We start from the raw sequence: 19,143 nt of genomic DNA on the forward strand, positions 1-19,143 counted from the left end.
AAAACGAGGCACGGTCTCCCAGCACCTCCACACGTCTCAGACGTGCCCCGTGTCGATACAGATGGCAGAGTGAAGTGGCTTAACCCGGGCTGAAGAACAGCTCAGTGCCCCAGACTTGAATATTTGGACACAGCTGGGTGGGTGTACAAACAAGTCACTCTAATTCACCACGGACCATTTCAAGCAAGCTTTGCATTCACAAAACATTCTCAATTGCTATGCTTCAGCGTACCCGTCCTTATGCTGGAGGGACATAATCAGCTTTTTTCACTCTGAAAATAAGAAGTAAGTCTTTCTGCAAAAGACTTTGTCTATTTCTTTTAAAACATTCCACCACTCAGGACTGAAGCTGAAGAAATGATTTACACAAAAATGAAATTTCTGTCATCATTTATATGGTTTCAAACTCGTATGACTTCTGTTGAACACAAAAATCCTGGACACTCTTTTTCATATAATGAAAGTGAATGAGGGCTGGGGCTGTCATGTTTCAAAATGACAAAAAGTGCCATCAAACTCTCATAAAAGTGGTCTATCTAGCCCCTTTCACAAGGCAATCCTGGTAAATTACAGTAAAATTATCAGTACGACTTTTCCGGTAAATGTGCTGTTAAAACAAGCAATGACCGGTAAGATACCATTTACACATCAGTACCAAAATACCATTAAACTCTGTAATGTCACTGGTCACAGACACGAAGATGTAGGCCTACCTTTAATTTCACAAAGCTGATTGCTCACTAAAAAAAACCCACAGTCATCATGTTTTCAGGCCATTTCAAGTTTAATTTTAACGTGACAAAGTGTTGATATCTAAATGGCTAATTAAAAATTACTAAAAAGTAATTTACTTACTTTTTAATTAGCCTTCCCACTGATGCCATCATTTTGTTCAGACCGATTCTAGAAAGCACACAAGAGGCGGATTTATCACACGAACTAATCATAACCAGCCATATCCAACCATAGCATGATGGAGGCATTGCCTCCTCTCACGTGACTTTCACCCAATCATTCTCAGTTACCCTCCAACAAACTCACCGCACACTTTAGGGGTCTGTTAAAGTTCAATGGGCTCAGGGGAGGCAAGAGAGATGCGGCCTTCCGCAGTAACTTTACTTGTGTGTGATTTATAAGGCTTTTAATGTCACATGTGGCTATAAGTACTGGGCCCCAGTGGCTGTGGAGCTTGGTTCTCCATGGATCTCTTTGATCACTGGATCAGTCCCAGGATGAAGGAGACTGACCGCTAGTGTGATGGATCCACAGATGAGGTCAGTGTGAGTGGCTGGCATGCCAAGTCTGGTTGTGTCAGCACCCTCAAGTCCAGTGGTCTCAGTGCCCTCAAGTCCAGTGGTCTCAGCACCCTCAAGTCCAGTGGTCACAGCACCCTCAAGTCCAGTGATCACAGTGCCCTCAAGTCCAGTGGTCTCAGAGTTATCAAGTCCAGTGGTCTCAGCGCCTTCAAGTCCAGTGGTCTCAGCGCCCTCAAGTCCAGTGGTCACAGCACCCTCAAGTCCAGTGGTCTCAGAGCTCTCAAGTCCAGTGGTCTCAGCACCCTCAAGTCCAGTGTTCACAGCACCCTCAAGTCCAGTGGTCTCAGCGCCCTCAAGTCCAGTGGTCACAGCACCCTCAAGTTCAGTGGTCTCAGAGCTCTCAAGTCCAGTGGTCTCAGCGCCCTCAAGTCCAGTGGTCACAGCACCCTCAAGTCCAGTGGTCTCAGAGCTCTCAAGTCCAGTGGTCTCCGCGCCCTCAAGTCCAGTGATCACAGCGCCCTCAAGTCCAGTGGTCTCAGAGATCTCAAGTCCAGTGGTCACAGCACCCTCAAGTCCAGTGGTCTCAGAGCTCTCAAGTCCAGTGATCACAGCGCCCTCAAGTCCAGTGATCACAGCACCCTCAAGTCCAGTGGTTTCAGAGCTCTTAAGTCCAGTGGTCACAGCACCTTCAAGTCCAGTGGTCTCAGCGCCCTCAAGTCCGGTGAGTCGGGTGGTCCCAGAGTTACTGCCACTGTTGTCTGCGCTGTCTGTGATGGCTACCTATGCTCTTTCTGAATCGGCAGCGACCGCTACAGGTGGTAGCTTGGTGGTGGTGGGGGGTTCTGTCACGATTAATTTCCTGCCTCTGTTTCATGGAGTTTTATATTCTGTTGTCTTGCTGTGCCTGTGTTCTCTTCTTATGGTTTACTTCCTGTTTCCATGTTTCTATTACCATCTTGTTAGTTTCAATAGATACCCTTGTTTGTTACTATGCCAATTAACCACCAACACCTGTCCTTCATTTAGCCTCTTGGTGCCTTGTGTATTTAAATCCTCAGTCATCATTTGTTCATGGTCTCGTTAACATTTTGTGCTGGTGTTTCTTGTATTATTCCTAGTGTGTATTAAATGTGATTTACATCAAGCATCTTGTGCATGACAGAAAGGTGATGAATTAAAATTAATACATTTCTATTTTTGATTCTCAGAGAAACCATCTGATTATTATCGTTATTATTTAGATGATACATATTTATGAGCCACTGACAAACACTGAGATGCTGAATAGTGAATGAACCATGTCACTTCAGAGGGGGCTAGTTTCATTTCCGACCATCCCCACACAAGTCATCGGCTCTAATTCATTCTCACTATCTCCGTCCCTGTTTTCACCTCTCCCATGCGTCATATCAGCCTACAGTCTCCGCCATAATTTGTGGGTTTTACTTTGTGTAAATCTGCTAAGAGAACCCACTTGTTTAATTAAAGGTTTCTGCCTCTCTCTAAGGACCACGCTCCACTTTTGCAGTGTAACACACACACACAAACCCACTCACACGCATGTGATAAACCTGGCAAGCGGCATCGTAAGGATGAGATCAGTGGCGCTTTGTGTGTTGTGTGATCAAAGTGTTCATTCTCTTTTCCTCCTCTCCCTCACTAAAAAAAGACGACTGTGCCTCCCTCGTCTTTGCACGTCTGAACCTCGCACTTCATCAGCCTGGGCTTGCTAACTAACCAACCAGTCGCAGTTCCAAAAAACTCATTTTGGATGTTTGTGTGGAGGAAGTGCTAATACAAACCCTGATACTGCAGACAACATCCGCACACAGGCAGCGTTTTAGACTTTGTAGCAATGCTGAAGGAAAGATGAGAGATACAGTGTGGTACAAAAGTGTAGTGCGATGGTTCTTAACAATTTTGACTTCAAGGCCCCTCTTTGTCCAAGACAATATTTGAAAGCACTACATCTGAGCTGATATATACATCTGGTACTTCTATTGTAAAAAAAAAATACAGTCAAAAATATGATGTCAGTTAAATATTGTACCACATTATTTATTCTTTATTAGAATGCTAGAAACTAATAATATATATATAAACTTTCATTGTAGGCAATCAAAACTATGTTTTTTATGCAAACAAGCTCTGATTAGCTTTCCAAAAATGAAAAAAATACATATACTGTATATTTGTCTTTTTTCCCTTAACATTTAAAAAATTTTTGTTGTCATTTTTAAAGCTGCAGTCCGTAAGTTTTGCCTCTTTGTCGCCATCTCTGCTTGAAACCTGTAATTGCAGTTATTTGCGGAATTGCTATTTTTATGTGAGTTGTGCAATGGCACAGGTCCTCAGCGGATGAATCTAATGTTTGTTGTCATTCAACACATTGGTGTGGATACTGTACTTAGGAATCACAGATACTACGTCTTGGAATTATGACCAAAATAAGAATTTTCACCGGAGAATGTCATCTGAAGTAACATGTTCTGACCAACTGAGGAAAAAAGCATTTCAATAAATCGCGCTGCCAATGATGATTAAATCTAACGATCGCTTAGCTCGGATCACGTCAAACCGTGCAAATTATTATTACTGTTATACTTTGTTCTCAAATTGTTAATGTTAAAAACATCAGCATTGCGTGACTATGTGTATTAATGTGTATTAGCATTACCTGTAAATTCCAATTTAAATAGCCACTCCACAGTCCGAAGTCTTTTGCTTTTGACTACGGGTGAGTCTCCAGATGACACTGACGATTGTCATTTGGATCTTTCTGGACTACAATTCGCCATCAATCCGCCATCCTATTCCTTTCTGTTTACAGACGTGACGTAATGACACAAAGACAAACTGCTGCATGCTCGAATTTCCCGCGGAAACCCACCAGTACTATTTTATTTTAAAATATTATTACAAGCTTACTGTTGTGAATCAGACTAAGGTAAGGAGATAGTTTTGAACACTGGCTGGTTATGTACTTGCTCAAAAACAGATTTTGGATCATTTTTAACCCAAAAAATTATGGACTGCAGCTTTAAGAGATTGTTTACAGTGGTCAGAAGAGAGAAAGATGTCATATTTGCTGTCACTCCCTCTGGAGTTGCGTTAGAAACACTCACACAGCAGCAAGTTTTCTTAAATATAATGCCGAGGTAATATAACACAAAGTATAGTGTTATGAATGTACATTAAAAAAAAAAAGAAAAATATAATAAAAACTGTAGAAATGCATCACCAGTCTATGAAAAGGGTCAATTTAAAATTATTATTATTTTTTTTATTTAAAATAAATACATTATTTAAAAATATATATTTAAAATTAGTTGAAATGTAAATAAATTATTTATTTATATACATTTTTTTTTTTTTGCCAAATGATTAATCCCTAACATGTTGCAAGTTCATGTTGTAACATGTCGCCCATGCAATATTTTTTTTCCCTAAATTGACAAACAAGTCTGTTAGACTGACTGACGCATTCTGGTACTTTCCTCATTTTCACAGTCATAACTACTGGCAACTAAGCTCTGACTCATTACTTCTACTTCAACAGATTGGCCTCATCCCCAAAAGCCTGACTCCAAGACGTTTGATTTCATCAGTCTGATGAAAAGCAGTTCTTTAAATCAGTTCTGATGCGTCTGTCAGAAAGTACACATCCAGAAAAGTCAGACAATCCACATGAACAGCTTCCTTCTCAGTGGCGCTCTGTTTGTTTTGTGACAGCACGCAGAATTGCCTCCGCGAACCCATTAAATAACAGTCTGAGCTTTTCCACCTATTGTCGCTGAGAGTTGATGAGCATTGAGGAAAAGGATGAGCTGATTAAAATGCAAAAGGCCACCCGATATAAGGTGTGTATGCGGCTCTCTCCGCTGTGTTAGCACAGATAAGCCACCCTCTCGGGCTGAGACAAGCAGGCAAATTGCCTGTTAGAATGTGACCAGCGTCGCAAACCGAAAAGGCTACGAACTGCTGAGGTCGCCACGGAGATGAACCGTTTCCTCCTTGTGATTTAGTGCTCATTTTCAGGGATAGAAATACAGTATCCTGAGGAAAGAGCGGGAGTCTATAGTTACCTATTGATGAACTGGAAATGTCTCTCACAGCCAATTAACTGCTTTTCTCCAGCTCTGAAGAGGTTAAGACAATGAAAAAAGAGAGACAGGAAGAAAGGAGAAAATAATAGGACCTATTCGACTAACTAATAAGTGGGGAAAAGGCATAAACAGAGTGAGAGAAAGTGAAGACAGGAAGAGAAGCCTCCACTGATCGCCTCTCCAACAGCGCTGTGATAATGTGTTAGTGCTGGATGTATTAATGCCTAATGCGTGCAGGGAGCTGTCAGCGGCCGCTACTAGATCCTGACGGGATCGGTTCGACACAATCCGCCCTGCACTGTGAGCCCCGGGCGCCCTCTCCAGCGTGACAGAAGATGTATGTGTATGTATGAGAGTGTGTATGTGTTAAGAAGGCTTGAGAGGAGCTGCTGGTGGTGCCGCTTTCATCTCCTCCGTTCTTAAAGACATATTCTGGGTTCAACATAGGTTTACCACGATTGACAGCATTTGGTGGCATAATGTTGAATAGCACAAAAAACTATATGAAATCTTTCGTAAAAAAAAAAAAAAAAAAAAAAAAGAGGTTACGATGAGGCACTTATAATGGAAGTGATGAAATTACGAAATGTAAAGCATACAATATTATAAAAACACTTCTTAATATTCCCAAGTGTTTAAGTTTTTCACCATCTTTGCTGCGATGCTGAAAACTGGAGACGAGCCAAAAAATTAAGCTGAACCTCCACAGATGACCTCCAAACCCAGTGTCCCAACTCTGCTTTTGTCATCCCTCACACGGCGAGATGATTTGTTCTTTTGATGTATTTCTTCAAAGGGCTTATTTGACTGCAGCTGTCTTCTTCCTTTGCACGCCTCAGTGTTGCCCTTGGATAAAGAAAATTAGGGACGAAAAATGGATAATACACATCTTTTTGTGGTTGGATTCAAAGGCCAGGCTCTCCTGCTTTCCTGCGATAGCTGTCAGCGCGCTTGCACAATTCACAAGGTGAGCCCCTCCTGACCTGGGGCCTGTGAAGTCAGATATGTAACAACTCTGGCAAAACCAGAAGGACTATGTTAGCTCACCACCAAACATGTCTATCAGAGTCGAGGTTTATCCCCTGTGAGCTTTACTGAGAGTACTGCAAATGCAAGCACGGGCTTCAGATCGCAGTTAATTCAGGAGGCGTAAGCTCAATATGCAAAAGACGAATGTATATGTCCGCACTGCTGGAAAAAGATCACAATCAAGATGAATTCAATCATAATCCCTGCTTCTATAGACAACAAAATGAGAGTTATTTATGTTGAAAAGGTTTCATACAATCCTAGAAGTAGAAAATTAATTCAGGAAACAATCTGGAACCAAAAACTAGAGGCACATGTACATATACGGTAGAAAAAACCCATTACTAATGATTTCTTAATTAATAATTATTAATCAATAACTAATAATTTCTATGAAAATCTGAATGGTGCAAAACCTGTTGTCAAAATACTAGGGTGTTCTCAAGGCATTGCTAAGTGGGGGTTGCTAGGATGTTCTGAGTGGTTACTACAGTGTTCTGGGTGGTTACTGGGGTATTGCTAATGTGTTCTCTGTAGTTGCTAGGGCATTGCTTGGTGCTTACTATGGCATTGGACACCCCTGTTCTAGGTAGTTGCTAGGATGTTCTCGGAAGTTGCTAGGGCATTGCTCGGTGCTTACTATGGCGTTCTCGTTGGATGCTAGGGTATTGCTTGGATGTTCTAAGTCCAAACTGTATTCTGGAGGGCCACTGTCTTGCAGAGTTTAGCTCTAACTTGCCTCAATACACCTGCCTGGAAGTTTCTTAGAAGTAGTGCCTAGTAAGACCTTGATTAGCTGGTTCAGGTGTGTTTAATTGGGTTGGAAAGTCCAGGAGCAGGATTGGACACCCCTGTTCTCTGTAGTTGCTAGGGCATTGCTTGGTGCTTACTATGGCATTGGACACCCCTGTTCTAGGTAGTTGCTAGGATGTTCTCAGAAGTTGCTAGGGCATTGCTCGGTGCTTACTATGGTGTTCTCGTTGGATGCTAGGGCATTGCTTGGATGTTCTAAGTCCAAACTCTGTTCTGGAGGGCCACTGTCCTGCAGAATTTAGCTCTAACTTGCCTCAATACACCTGCCTGGAAGTTTCTTAGAAGTAGTGCCTAGTAAGACCTTGATTAGCTGGTTCAGGTGTGTTTAATTGGGTTGGAAAGTCCAGGAGCAGGATTGGACACCCCTGTTCTAGGTAGTTGCTAGGATGTTCTCGGAAGTTGCTAGGGTATTTTGAGTGGTTGCTAGGTGGTTGCTTACAGGCCCAAGTCAAAAGAGCTCACTCACAGTGATACTGTCTTTATGGGCCTGTTTACACCTGGTCACTTCATGCATTTTCTGATCGGATAGCTAGATCAGCTAGATCAGGTGTAAATGCCCTCTGAAACACATTTGAGATGGATTTAAATCCGATTGCTCAAACCACTTCAGGAGGTGGTCTGGGACACATTCCAGTCAAAACTGAACAGGTCTAAATGCATCTGGTTGATGAAACCACATATGTGAAATTCACTCCTCCCAAAAATGCTAAGAAATAAACGTGCGAGAGCATGTTATAGGCTAAGTAACATGTTATAGCCAGATATGATGGCACTACTGCATCACGCATCGCTGCAGATAAGCAGCTGAGTATCTTCAGCAAGTCGACGCTCAAACTGACGCAAATGAAAGTGAAAGTAAGTCGCAGACACTTAAAACACTTTATTAAAAGTAAAAAGACTACCTGATCTTACCAGTGCTGTTGCCGCGCTCTCTCCAATTCCAGTCTTTGATTTTGAAATTAGCTGATTATCATTAAAACGCAGCTCATATTTCTTACTTTCGGTGATGTCAACTCCATTAAATATGGAATTTAAGATCGTATTTTTATCTCCATTTTGCTGAGACGCATTTATGTGGCCAAGTGTAAATGGAATCGTTTTGTTTAATCAGATAGCTATCTGATCTGTAAAAACACATGAAGTGACCAGGTGTAAACAGGCCCTATAGCTTTAGTTCCTCCAACAATGCAAGTCTATGCAATCCCCCCCCACCCCACCCCGCCCAGGTAAGTCCAATTGTTTAGAAAAGTAACAACACACCTCGTCACTACAAACTGCAAGATTTGAGGTGTAATTAATTAAGTAATTTCCATAGCAAAAACAACATAGGGCAAAGTACATTTTGAAGTTTAATAACTAATGTTACAATTAATTAATCACACAATTGCAAGGCTCAACCAGGCACTGCACTCCAATAGATACAGGTCACCAGATTGAAAATGGCTGCTTTGGGATTTCAAGAGATCAAAGGTTAATGATAGTGGCCAAAGAAAAGTGCAGGAGACCTTATTTTGAAGGCCGCATACAGCTTACATAATGATTCTTCCCTACTCTGCTCTCTGTTACTGCAGTACTCAAACATAATGATGAAGATGGAATTGTTTGTTTTGGCTAAAAGCAATTTTCTAAAAAAAAAAAAAAAAATGTTTTCTTTTTTCTTTCAAACAAATTTTGAGTTCAATCAGCAGGCACATTTGATGCTAATCATTTTCTTTTCCTTCAAGCAAGCCCCTTCAAACACACACACACACACACATTTATCAGTTGGTATTCATGCGTTCTGCAAGTTGATAATATACAGTCTGTCGGGAGAGACCTGAAATTAGATTTTCAAATGGTTTAGCAGCTTGAAACAACAAAATTAGGATAGCCAGAAAGCGTTAAAACTGCAAATTTCTATCTATCTATCTATCTATCTATCTATCTATCTATCTATCTATCTATCTATCTATCTATCTATCTATCTATCTATCTATCTATCTATCCATCCATGCATTATATATATATATATATATATATATATATATATATATATGCTCTCTAGATCAACAAAATAAATGAGAATAAATCTCACACCGGCTGGCCTCTCCTGCACCTGTGTTCTCTGTGGAGACTGTAAGAGACATAAAGAGCTTCAGAGAGGGTCAGGTGAAGCATCTCTTTGTCACCAAAACCCCACTGGTTGATGGGAAGAGCTGCTCTCTCCTGCATTAACCTGAGAAAGGTCGGGCAGACACATCTGTGATTACCGCAAAGGGCCTTGAGTGGACACAGGCAGGTCTTCATGAATGGCTTCGTACTCACGCACGCTTGAATGTGCTAGTGCGTAAAGTGGCGCGTGTCTGTGTAAGTGATTCGGGAAAGGATGTGGAAGAGAAGGACATCCTTGGAGTGAAAATGTAATTACGGACAGAAATGAACTCATCTTGTTTAGAGGTACTAATCTTTTGGAAGAGGATGAGGAAAAGAAAAGGAAGGGGTAAGAAAGAGGACAAATAGCAGCTTATTATCGTCAAGACGATGGGAAGGGCAGTGGCTGTGCTGCTGGTGTGTGGCAGCGTGTCTGACTGTGTACTACACAAACAGGAAGCTGAATGTAACAGTCAATAATCACTATCTGGCACAAGCGCATGAATTTAAGTACCGGAGCGCATTCAAACGTTGTTTTCAAAGGTAAAATATAATCATACCCAATCAGTTGTGATTGATGTCTTTTAAAAGCACAGAATGTGTCCTGAATCATACCGCTGCCATCAGATGTTAATGGAGGCACATGGCACACATACTGTACGGATGTGGTAAATGCAGCAATAATAAAGTGCAATAATCATTGTTCACTTCTTCAGTGGTCTTGATTTCAGAATAATGAAATCAAGAATAAGAATTTTTTTTTTTTTTTATGCAGCTACCTACATTTTTATTTCCTGCACTCTAGCCAAGCAAATTAAGCTTTTAAGATACAATTATTATTGGCCAAAAATTGGGCAGGGAACATTCAGAAATTTCTAAAAGTGGCAGAAATTTTATAACAGCTCCTAAGTCCCTGATTGTTACACTCAAAACTCCACTTGAGTGCAGTAGGGGTTAAAAATAACAATGCATTATTCAAGCCAGTCAAATGCATGAATACATGAATAAGTTGTAAAAAGCGTTTCCCATCTGGTATTAGAAGCGAGAGCGTGGAAAATGTGCCTTTTTAATGTGCCCGTCCTGCTGTAATCTGCCTTATCTCACTTCAACACTACATCCTCCCCCTTCGGAAGTGAGCAGGACGACAGAGAGAGAGAGAGAGAGAGACAGAGGAGAAGAGCGAGAGAAAAAGATTTGTATAAGAAGTATCCTCATTTTCCAGGGGATAAGCAGCAGAATGAAGCTCTCGTGATGGTTTTGATCATATTCAAGTCGACGTCCGGGTGTTTTTGTGTATGCTTACATAGAGTAGCTGTGTGGAAGTGATGCTATAAGACAAGCCGCATGTGATATACTAGATTTGGGCATTATGGAACCCAACATGTGGGTCCAAAAGTTTGAATTGACTAATAGTTTTGGATCACGGCATCACATTTACAGAGTGGGTTTGCATTTAATACACTGTGCAGACCTCCATAGACCTCCAATGCATTGTAGCTGAATCATGCTGGAGCATATTAGCAACATTTTTCAGATGAGAAGATCACACTGGTTCTCAGCTGAGTGAGTTTTAAGATCAGAAAAAAAATAAGTATGATGTATGTTGCTAGATCAGAGTATCTGCTTCCAGAATTAATTGAGAGACTCCATTATTGAAGGAGAAAGTCAATCTTGCTATAATTGTGTGCCGGTGGACAGGACAAGACTGTGTAGTAGACGTAACCCAAGCTAAATTTAGTCTGAGAGCAAGGAACCGCAGGGTTTTTTTTCTGCAGATGGAGTAGGGAAACCGAGAAGGCGCTGATGAGTGTGAATTGAGTCTCCTGTCACGGAGACAGGTGAATGTGTTGTGGCGAGCGTCTCCACGCACGAGCGCGGGAGCCGACGCAGGGGTGGAACAGGGTGAGCGAAAAACTCATTTGCACGAGGCAGGGCTGGCTACGTGCCATCGGCGGCGGCGGCTGCCGAGCTCAGTGGCTTTGGAGGTGTCACCAGGACCCTGCCTGTGCCTGAATAACGAGCCATCATGGGGAACCATCAGCCAAACAGGACGTCGGTTTTCACACCATGTTTTTAATAAGGGAGACAAAAGTGCAATCACGCACACCTTAACAAATAAAAAAAAAAAAATTTTTTAATGTTAAAAACAGTATTTTATCTAATACCAATTCAGACAAAACTATAAGCAGCTCAATTGTGGGTTGACAAGGCATGATTGTACTTAAAATCATGTAAAGTACTATTCTATTTTTAAGTGATTTAAGTGAACTTTTTATGTAATGATTGTACGCCAATCGGCAGTTAGCATCACACCGATTCCCTTGACAAAAAAACACAATAGGATTTTTCCATAGGCTTTTGGATGATCAAAATAAATACAAGCTGTAAAAGCGGACCTGTTTGGTGTGATGATGTTTAATCTCCCTGACAGCCTCTGCGGTCCAATTTAGCCACTTGTTAGCAACCGCCTTTTTCAAGACACGTAACAGCTTAAAAAAATCACTGTGATACTGATGTGGATGATACTCATGTATTTTATGTCATAAAATGTGAAAGTGTCTTGAGCTTGTGTTAACCACAGACCTTATTTCAGCCATTTAACCAAAATCCAATTAAAAAAACCCATTGACTTCAGGACAATGGAACCATGTAGGCATGTTTTGGCTTACAAAGTGATGTCATATTGGCCTATTAACCTGAATATTATACCAGGTGCAGACTCCATTTATATTTACTTAGGCCAAAAGACATCATCTAACAACCACCCAGAATACCGTAGAAACTGAAAAGCAAAGCCCCAGCAACACTTCACACAACTTAAAGCATTGATTTTAAATAAATAATATTTTCAGAAAATTCCATTTGGAATCCCACTAGTGCCAAAGAAATTACACACTTCACCTTTCAGCAAAGCTTTCATTAAAGCTCACCTTTATCTACATCCAAGCATTATTAATCATTTCTTTGAAAACAATCTATCCTTTTCTTCTGAGATGGATCACTATTAGAATGCATTCAAACAGTATATTCCTCTTAGCCTGCGACTTAGCCTCGGGGTAAACTCCGAGAGTTGCTTTAATATTGACTGAGATGTGTTTGCAGAAAGATCATAAATCAGCCGTCTCTCATGGCTGCAGCAACGGTTACCTGCTTGGATGAACGTCAGCTTTGACATTAATACAGAAACATGCATGTAGCGCCTCATGACGTGAGCATCAGCTGACAGAGAGTGTGAAAAGCAACTGAAGAAGAAAAACAGTATCAACACCTAGAGTTATAGCAGGTAAAGGATCTGAGAGAAATGAGCCATACTTCCCAAGTAAAGGAACACGGTTTCAGCCGTCAATAACGGGACAAACATATTGATTCCTCCATTAAGCAGCTTCCCATGATACCCTGAGGTTAAGGCTTTTCCACCCCCACTCTTCTGTACAGCAGAATAACCTCATTTAGACAACAGAAACCGACAGTTTCAGCCAAGGCGGCTAGTTTAAGTTGTAGGCCTGGTTTAGGGAGTGAATATTTGACGCACAGATTTTACCTCCTTCGTGCTGTGGATACTCAAGAATGGTTTTCATCACGAGTCAGGCTGGAGGTGAAGAGACGTTAATGTGTAAAAAAAGACAGAGTGAGAAAAGAGAGCGCTCCTGGCAATCACAGTAATTCCAGACGTGCTCTGCACACATATGATCAATCCTTCCATTGATCAATCGCCCTGGTCCAATGCTCTGCTGCGCCGCTGCCAATTCAGACAAGTTCCAGCATACTGCCAGCCTGAAATGAGCTCCACACACACATACACACTCCACTTCTTTCCTTCACTCACTCACTGACTCTCTGAATGACTGACTGACTCACTCACACAAACAGCTGGAGATTCTGTTTACCCACCGGTGTTCAATATTATCAGAGCACCCACGCTCCCCTGCTCATCTTTAAAAACAGGCCACCTCTCTGTATTTCTTTTCTGTCTCACTCTTATCCTATGCCTGGGGTCCAAATTAGCCCTTTGCCACTTCTGCCAATGCAGTGTGAATTAAGAAAACTTACCAGCTATAAATACTTTCTTCTGGCCACTGAACTGCATTTAATTTTTTTATATTTTACATAAATATTTACTTCTACATATTTTTATATTATATATATATATATATATATATATATATATATATATATATATATATATATATATATATATATATATATATATATATATATATATATATATATATACACACACACACACACAGGTGCTGGTCATATAATTAGAATATCATCAAAAAGTTGATTTATATCACTAATTTCATTCAAAAAGTGAAACTTGTATATTATATTCATTCATTACACACAGACTGATATATTTCAAATGTTTATTTCTTTTAATTTTGATGATTATAACTGACAACTAAGGAAAATCCCAAATTCAGTATCTCAGAAAATTAGAATATTGTGAAAAGGTTCAATATTGAAGACACCTGGTGCCACACTCTAATCAGCTAATTAACTCAAAACACCTGCAAAGGTCTTTAAATGGTCTCTCAGTCTAGTTCTGTAGGCTACACAATCATGAGGAAGACTGCTGACTTGACAGTTGTCCAAAAGACAACCATTGACACCTTGCACAAGGAGGGCAAGACACAAAAGGTCATTGCAAAAGAGGCTGGCTGTTCACAGAGCTCTGTGTCCAAGCACATTAATAGAGAGGCGAAGGGAAGGAAAAGATGTGGTAAAATAATGTACAAGCAATAGGGATAACTGCACCCTGGAGAGGATTGTGAAACAAAACCCAAAAAAAGAGAGGAGAGGCACACAGTCCACGTTGCTTGAGGTCCAGTGTAAAGTTTCCACAGTCAGTGATGGTTTGGGGTGCCATATCATCTGCTGGTGTTGGTCCACTGTGTTTTCTGAGGTCCAAGGTCAACGCAGCCGTATACCAGGAAGTTTTAGAGCACTTCATGCTTCCTGCTGCTGACCAACTTTATGGAGATGCAGATTTCATTTTCCAACAGGACTTGGCACCTGCAAACAGTGCCAAAGCTACCAGTACCTGGTTTAAGGACCATGGTATCCCTGTTCTTAATTGGCCAGCAAACTCGCCTGACCTTAACCCCATAGAAAATCTATGGGGTATTGTGAAGAGGAAGATGCGATATGCAAGACCCAACAATGCAGAAGAGCTGAAGGCCATTATCAGAGCAACCTGGGCTCTCATAACACCTGAGCAGTGCCACAGACTGATCGACTCCATGCCACGCCACATTGATGCAGTAATTCAGGCAAAAGGAGCCCCAACTAAGTATTGAGTGCTGTACAATAATTCAGCAATAAATATTTAATATAGTACTGTTTAAATTGTGGGTTAGTAAGATTTTTTTTTAAAGAAATTAATACTTTTATTCAGCAAGGATGCATTAAATTGATCAAAAATGACAGTAAAGATTTATAAATGTTACAAAAGAAATTCATGTTGTTCTTTTCAACTTTCTATTCATCCAAGAAACATGGTTTCACCCCAAATTTTAAGCAGACCAACTGTTTTCAACATAATAATAATAAGAAGAAATGTTTTTTTTTGAGAAGCATATTAGAATGATTTCGGAAGGATCATGTGACACTGAAGACTGGAGTATGCCTGAAAATTCAGCTTTGGCAGCACAGCAATATATTACTTTTTAAAATATATTAAAACAGAAAAAAATGTCAAATAAATGCAGCCTCAAACCATTATATTTACTATTAAAAATGGTAAATATTTACTATAAAAAGTAATATAACTTGAAAGTAACTTTTTTATTTACTACTTTGTGCTTGGCAAGGGGTAATCTTGGATGCTGCACTACCAGAGTAGAACCTTACAAAGAACAGCAGCTAACCTGACTCAGCTCCCATCTCAACCCTTCTGCCCAGGAAAAACACTGAACTGCCCGTTATCTATGTCAGCTGATCCCATTCGAGCAAGAGATATGACCCCTGATAGCCACACTGTCAATTTCATTAGCACAATAGCAGGGAGGCTACTGCCCATTAAAGCCCTGCTGCGGAGCCAGCAGCGATTAGCATGGAGCCGAACTTCAACTGCATTAACACACCAGGACAGTGTGATCTTTAATGCGTTTCTGAATGGAGGCAGGAGTTCACTGGTAGGCCGGAGCTCTCATTCTTCAGGACTGATCATTTCCTGCTAGACAGCATGTGAGGTGGCTAATTAGAGCTCTTTGAAGGGTTTGTACAGCATGTTCTACTGAATCACGTAATTATGGCTCGCACTGGCCAGGCCCACTGCCACTGAGTCTGCTTAATTATGGGCCACATTTTACATATTAGTTATCATTCATGGAATGAAATTGATTGGAATATACATGATGATCACCGAGATTCATGAATATGCAAACATACAATAATAAACTGTTGTTTGGTCTCTATAATAAATGCTTGAATTTAAGTTTGGATAGTCCAAACCAGACTAGTTTGCGCTCTCCGTGGTCGTGGCCGCATTAGCAGATAATGAGGTGACTCGTGAATGACTGACATCTCTCTCTTTTCAAACAGATTACATAAAAAGAGAATATTTGTTTTCGATTTGACTTACATTATTAATAAATAAAACCTGACATTTCAATGTTTCTATAAAGATATGTCTGTTTGTTTGACTAATATTCACTATGTTACAGTTCATTTTTTAAGAATGGACTTCATTGAGATAAAAACCGCAGATCGCACATCATGTTACTTTTCTTTATTTTGCAAAAAGCACAACATTTTGTTTTTACTGTGAGTGTACACAAATAAAAGAAGACATTTCACATTTTTGAATGATGTATAAATCTTGTTTGTATGTCCAAAATTGGCAGAGTATTTTGAGTCTCTTTTGCATTGGTAAGAAAAAATGAGGTGGTATTGCCGGCACGACCGCCGACCCCTGAGAGTTAAACTTAACATAAAACTAAACTTAAAAAATTCAAAAGTGGGAAATAATAAATAATAAATGACCAAAACTGTTCTAAGGCTGGAGTTTTCATTAAATAAATGAATAAATAAAAAAGTAAATAAATAAATCGCCCTTTGCAACATACAGTTTGTATGTTTAATTTTTATTTATAATTTATAAAATATTTTTTTCAAACTGAATTTGAAATGTATTTCTTCCAGAAATAGACTAATGTAACTTTTTGTAGATTATTTTACTTAATTTGATTGATTTAATACAGTGACAAAATAATTCAATAATTTAATATTTCATTAAACTATTTAATTTGCAAACAACATGTCTTTATAATATCAATAATATCAATATTACAATATTTCTTAAAGGGTCTTTACACTAAAATATTCAGCTGCCTTTACATTCGAGGAAGTTTAAATTCACTGAAAATAATAACAGATGCACTGATTTGTGTACAGTATGTGACTTGACTTACCACAGGGGCCTTTGCGCATCACTTTGATGCGTCTCTGTGTATTGCACTGGGCCTTCTCCAGCTCACACTCATTGGAATAGGTGGAGGAGTCGGATCCGCACACCGGCGCCACCACGGACGAACATACTATCTTCTTACACACACATTCTCCTTTAGAGGGGTCAGCCGGGTCTCTTTCACACAACGCTCCAAATCCACACAGCTTTCCTCTGCAACCTACAGAGACAGAGACACAGACAGAGTACATTTTAGAAAGCCATGATCTTGTGACATCTGCAGCGTTCTGGAAGACTACAGTCATATGATAACGGAACAAAAGACCCTTGTAAAACAGCTCATGCAAACCAGTGCTCAGTTTAAAAACTCTTTTAGTTAACACATGACCTTTAGTGCTCCCATCTGAAGAGATGTACAGCATTGTTATACTTGCTTTCAGAATCAATACTGAAAGACTCTGCTAGAAAGACTGTTCTGATAGTTCATTCAAAATGAAAATTGACATAATTTAGCATTCTAAACTTGCATGACTTTCTTTCTTATGTGGAACACAAAACATAAGCTTTCACACTTCAAAAAAAATGTCACAAAAGTATCAGAAATGTGGTCCGTACCAATCAAGCAGTATATTCCAAGTCTTTTGAAGCCATATGATCATATAAATAGATAAGAATTTTACCCATTAATCACTGAAAGTATTAATGTTTCCCCTAGTTTTCCCTGCCAGATTCAAACAAAGTAAATTTCAGTCAGTTTCTCACACAAAGCTATTGTATTATTTCAGACAACTTGGAACATACATTTATATAGACTGCATTCATTAATAAAATTTGTGTGTGTGTGTGTGTGTGTTTGGGTGTGTGTGTGTTTGGGGGGGGGGGGGGGATGGCGCGTCATCACAGTCGGTGAAAGGGTCAGCGAAAAGGATCAAACTTTCTTCTTTTGATTTCCACAGAAGAAAATGTCAGACCGGTTTGGAACAACACGAAGATAAAAGAATAATTTTCAGTAAATGACAGAATTTCTATTTTTGTGTGAACGATGACTTTAAAGCTCCTGTCTAAGGAGCTGTACAGCATTACAGTTGCTTTCAAATTCCAAATCAATGCAAAAAACGGTCTCAAAACAAGCATACTGCTGAGAAGACCTGGTCATGATGAGTGATCTTTAAAAAAACAACAACAACAAAAAAAAAAACACTTGCTCTCTCTCTTTTTCTTATCACAGACTACCAGAACAGGTCCAGACAGGGTGGCATGAGCACTCGCTATGCTCCAGGATCTGTCTGGCTGTTCCTGATCACTGACTTCACTTCATACAATAACACACAAACATGTAAAACACACACATACTGTACACACAACTTTTCCCTCTTTTCTCACACTGACAGGTGAGCATCTGTGTTAACTCCTCTGAGACGGTCTCGTTCTATTGCTTTCTTGTCTCACAACTGCCATCAAAACGCAAACTTCCATAATTCCCTCAGGCATGGCCCACTATGGCAAGAACCCAGAGCTGCCACAAACTGAATGACAGCCATCAGGTGTAGGCAATAGGCTTTTTTTCGTTTTTAGCAGTGACCGGCTACCTACACAGAGTCACACATGCGGAACGTGTGGGTGAGCGTGCACACGTGAGCTTGAGGTGTTCGGAGAGGTGCATTTGAACTCCGCTGTCAATCCGACATGCACACCTGCCCACCGTTGTCTCATACACAGTGCTTGTCACCTCTGCGCCTGTTTGAGATTCACCGCAGCACTGTGACGGCCCGGCTCTTTGTTGATTCTGAGTAAATCAGGTCAAAACCAACAAGTTGAGGACACAGTCATACAGACTCCGTGAAAGCCTGCGGATCTCGGTGGGATTGGCCTGCAAAGGACAGCACTTCCTGGAGGCGCGCTCTTCAGTCGCGTATCTAGAGACTAATTAAAGAGGCTGGTGTTATTCCAATTATGTTACACTATATAAATTAATGTTCAGAAAAAACAAGAAAGAAATTGAAATGAAAGAGCCCAAAATAAGACCATTTGATTTCCCGATCATTAATTTTGCTACTAAACTAACAATATTATAATCAGATTGTTATAATTACATTTGTCAAGCAGCAATGGACAGCCTGGGAGTGACATGGTCTTACAGGAACTTATGAATATAAAACTTGTATGTATTCTTTAGGAATGTTCAAACATTATATTCTGGTCAATACAGATACGTGTTTTAATTAGGGCTGTTGATTTAACACACTAATTTAATTAATTAGTTAAGTAAAAATAACGTGTTAAAATGATTCAACACATTTAAAGTACCCGTCCTGCCCTGCCCCAGACATACGTAGGTCATCTAACATTTGGTGTAACATGATGTATTGGTGACGAACATGAAGCCTATAGAATG

The 19,143-nt window shown here is 40.1% G+C and overlaps 1 protein-coding gene across 9 annotated transcripts in view; it reads right to left on the reverse strand.

Moving 5' to 3' along the window:
- Nucleotides 1-19,143, reverse strand: part of agrn (agrin) — a 282,408-nt gene that overhangs the window by 116,494 nt on the left and 146,771 nt on the right. For all 9 annotated transcript variants that reach the window (XM_048178733.1, XM_048178732.1, XM_048178735.1 and 6 more), the window contains one exon: nucleotides 16,753-16,968. In XM_048178733.1, coding sequence (XP_048034690.1) covers nucleotides 16,753-16,968 — 216 coding nt within the window. The remainder of the gene's footprint in view (nucleotides 1-16,752; nucleotides 16,969-19,143) is intronic.

The sequence above is a fragment of the Megalobrama amblycephala genome, linkage group LG24 (assembly GCF_018812025.1).
Source record: "Megalobrama amblycephala isolate DHTTF-2021 linkage group LG24, ASM1881202v1, whole genome shotgun sequence".
NCBI lineage: Eukaryota > Metazoa > Chordata > Actinopteri > Cypriniformes > Xenocyprididae > Megalobrama > Megalobrama amblycephala.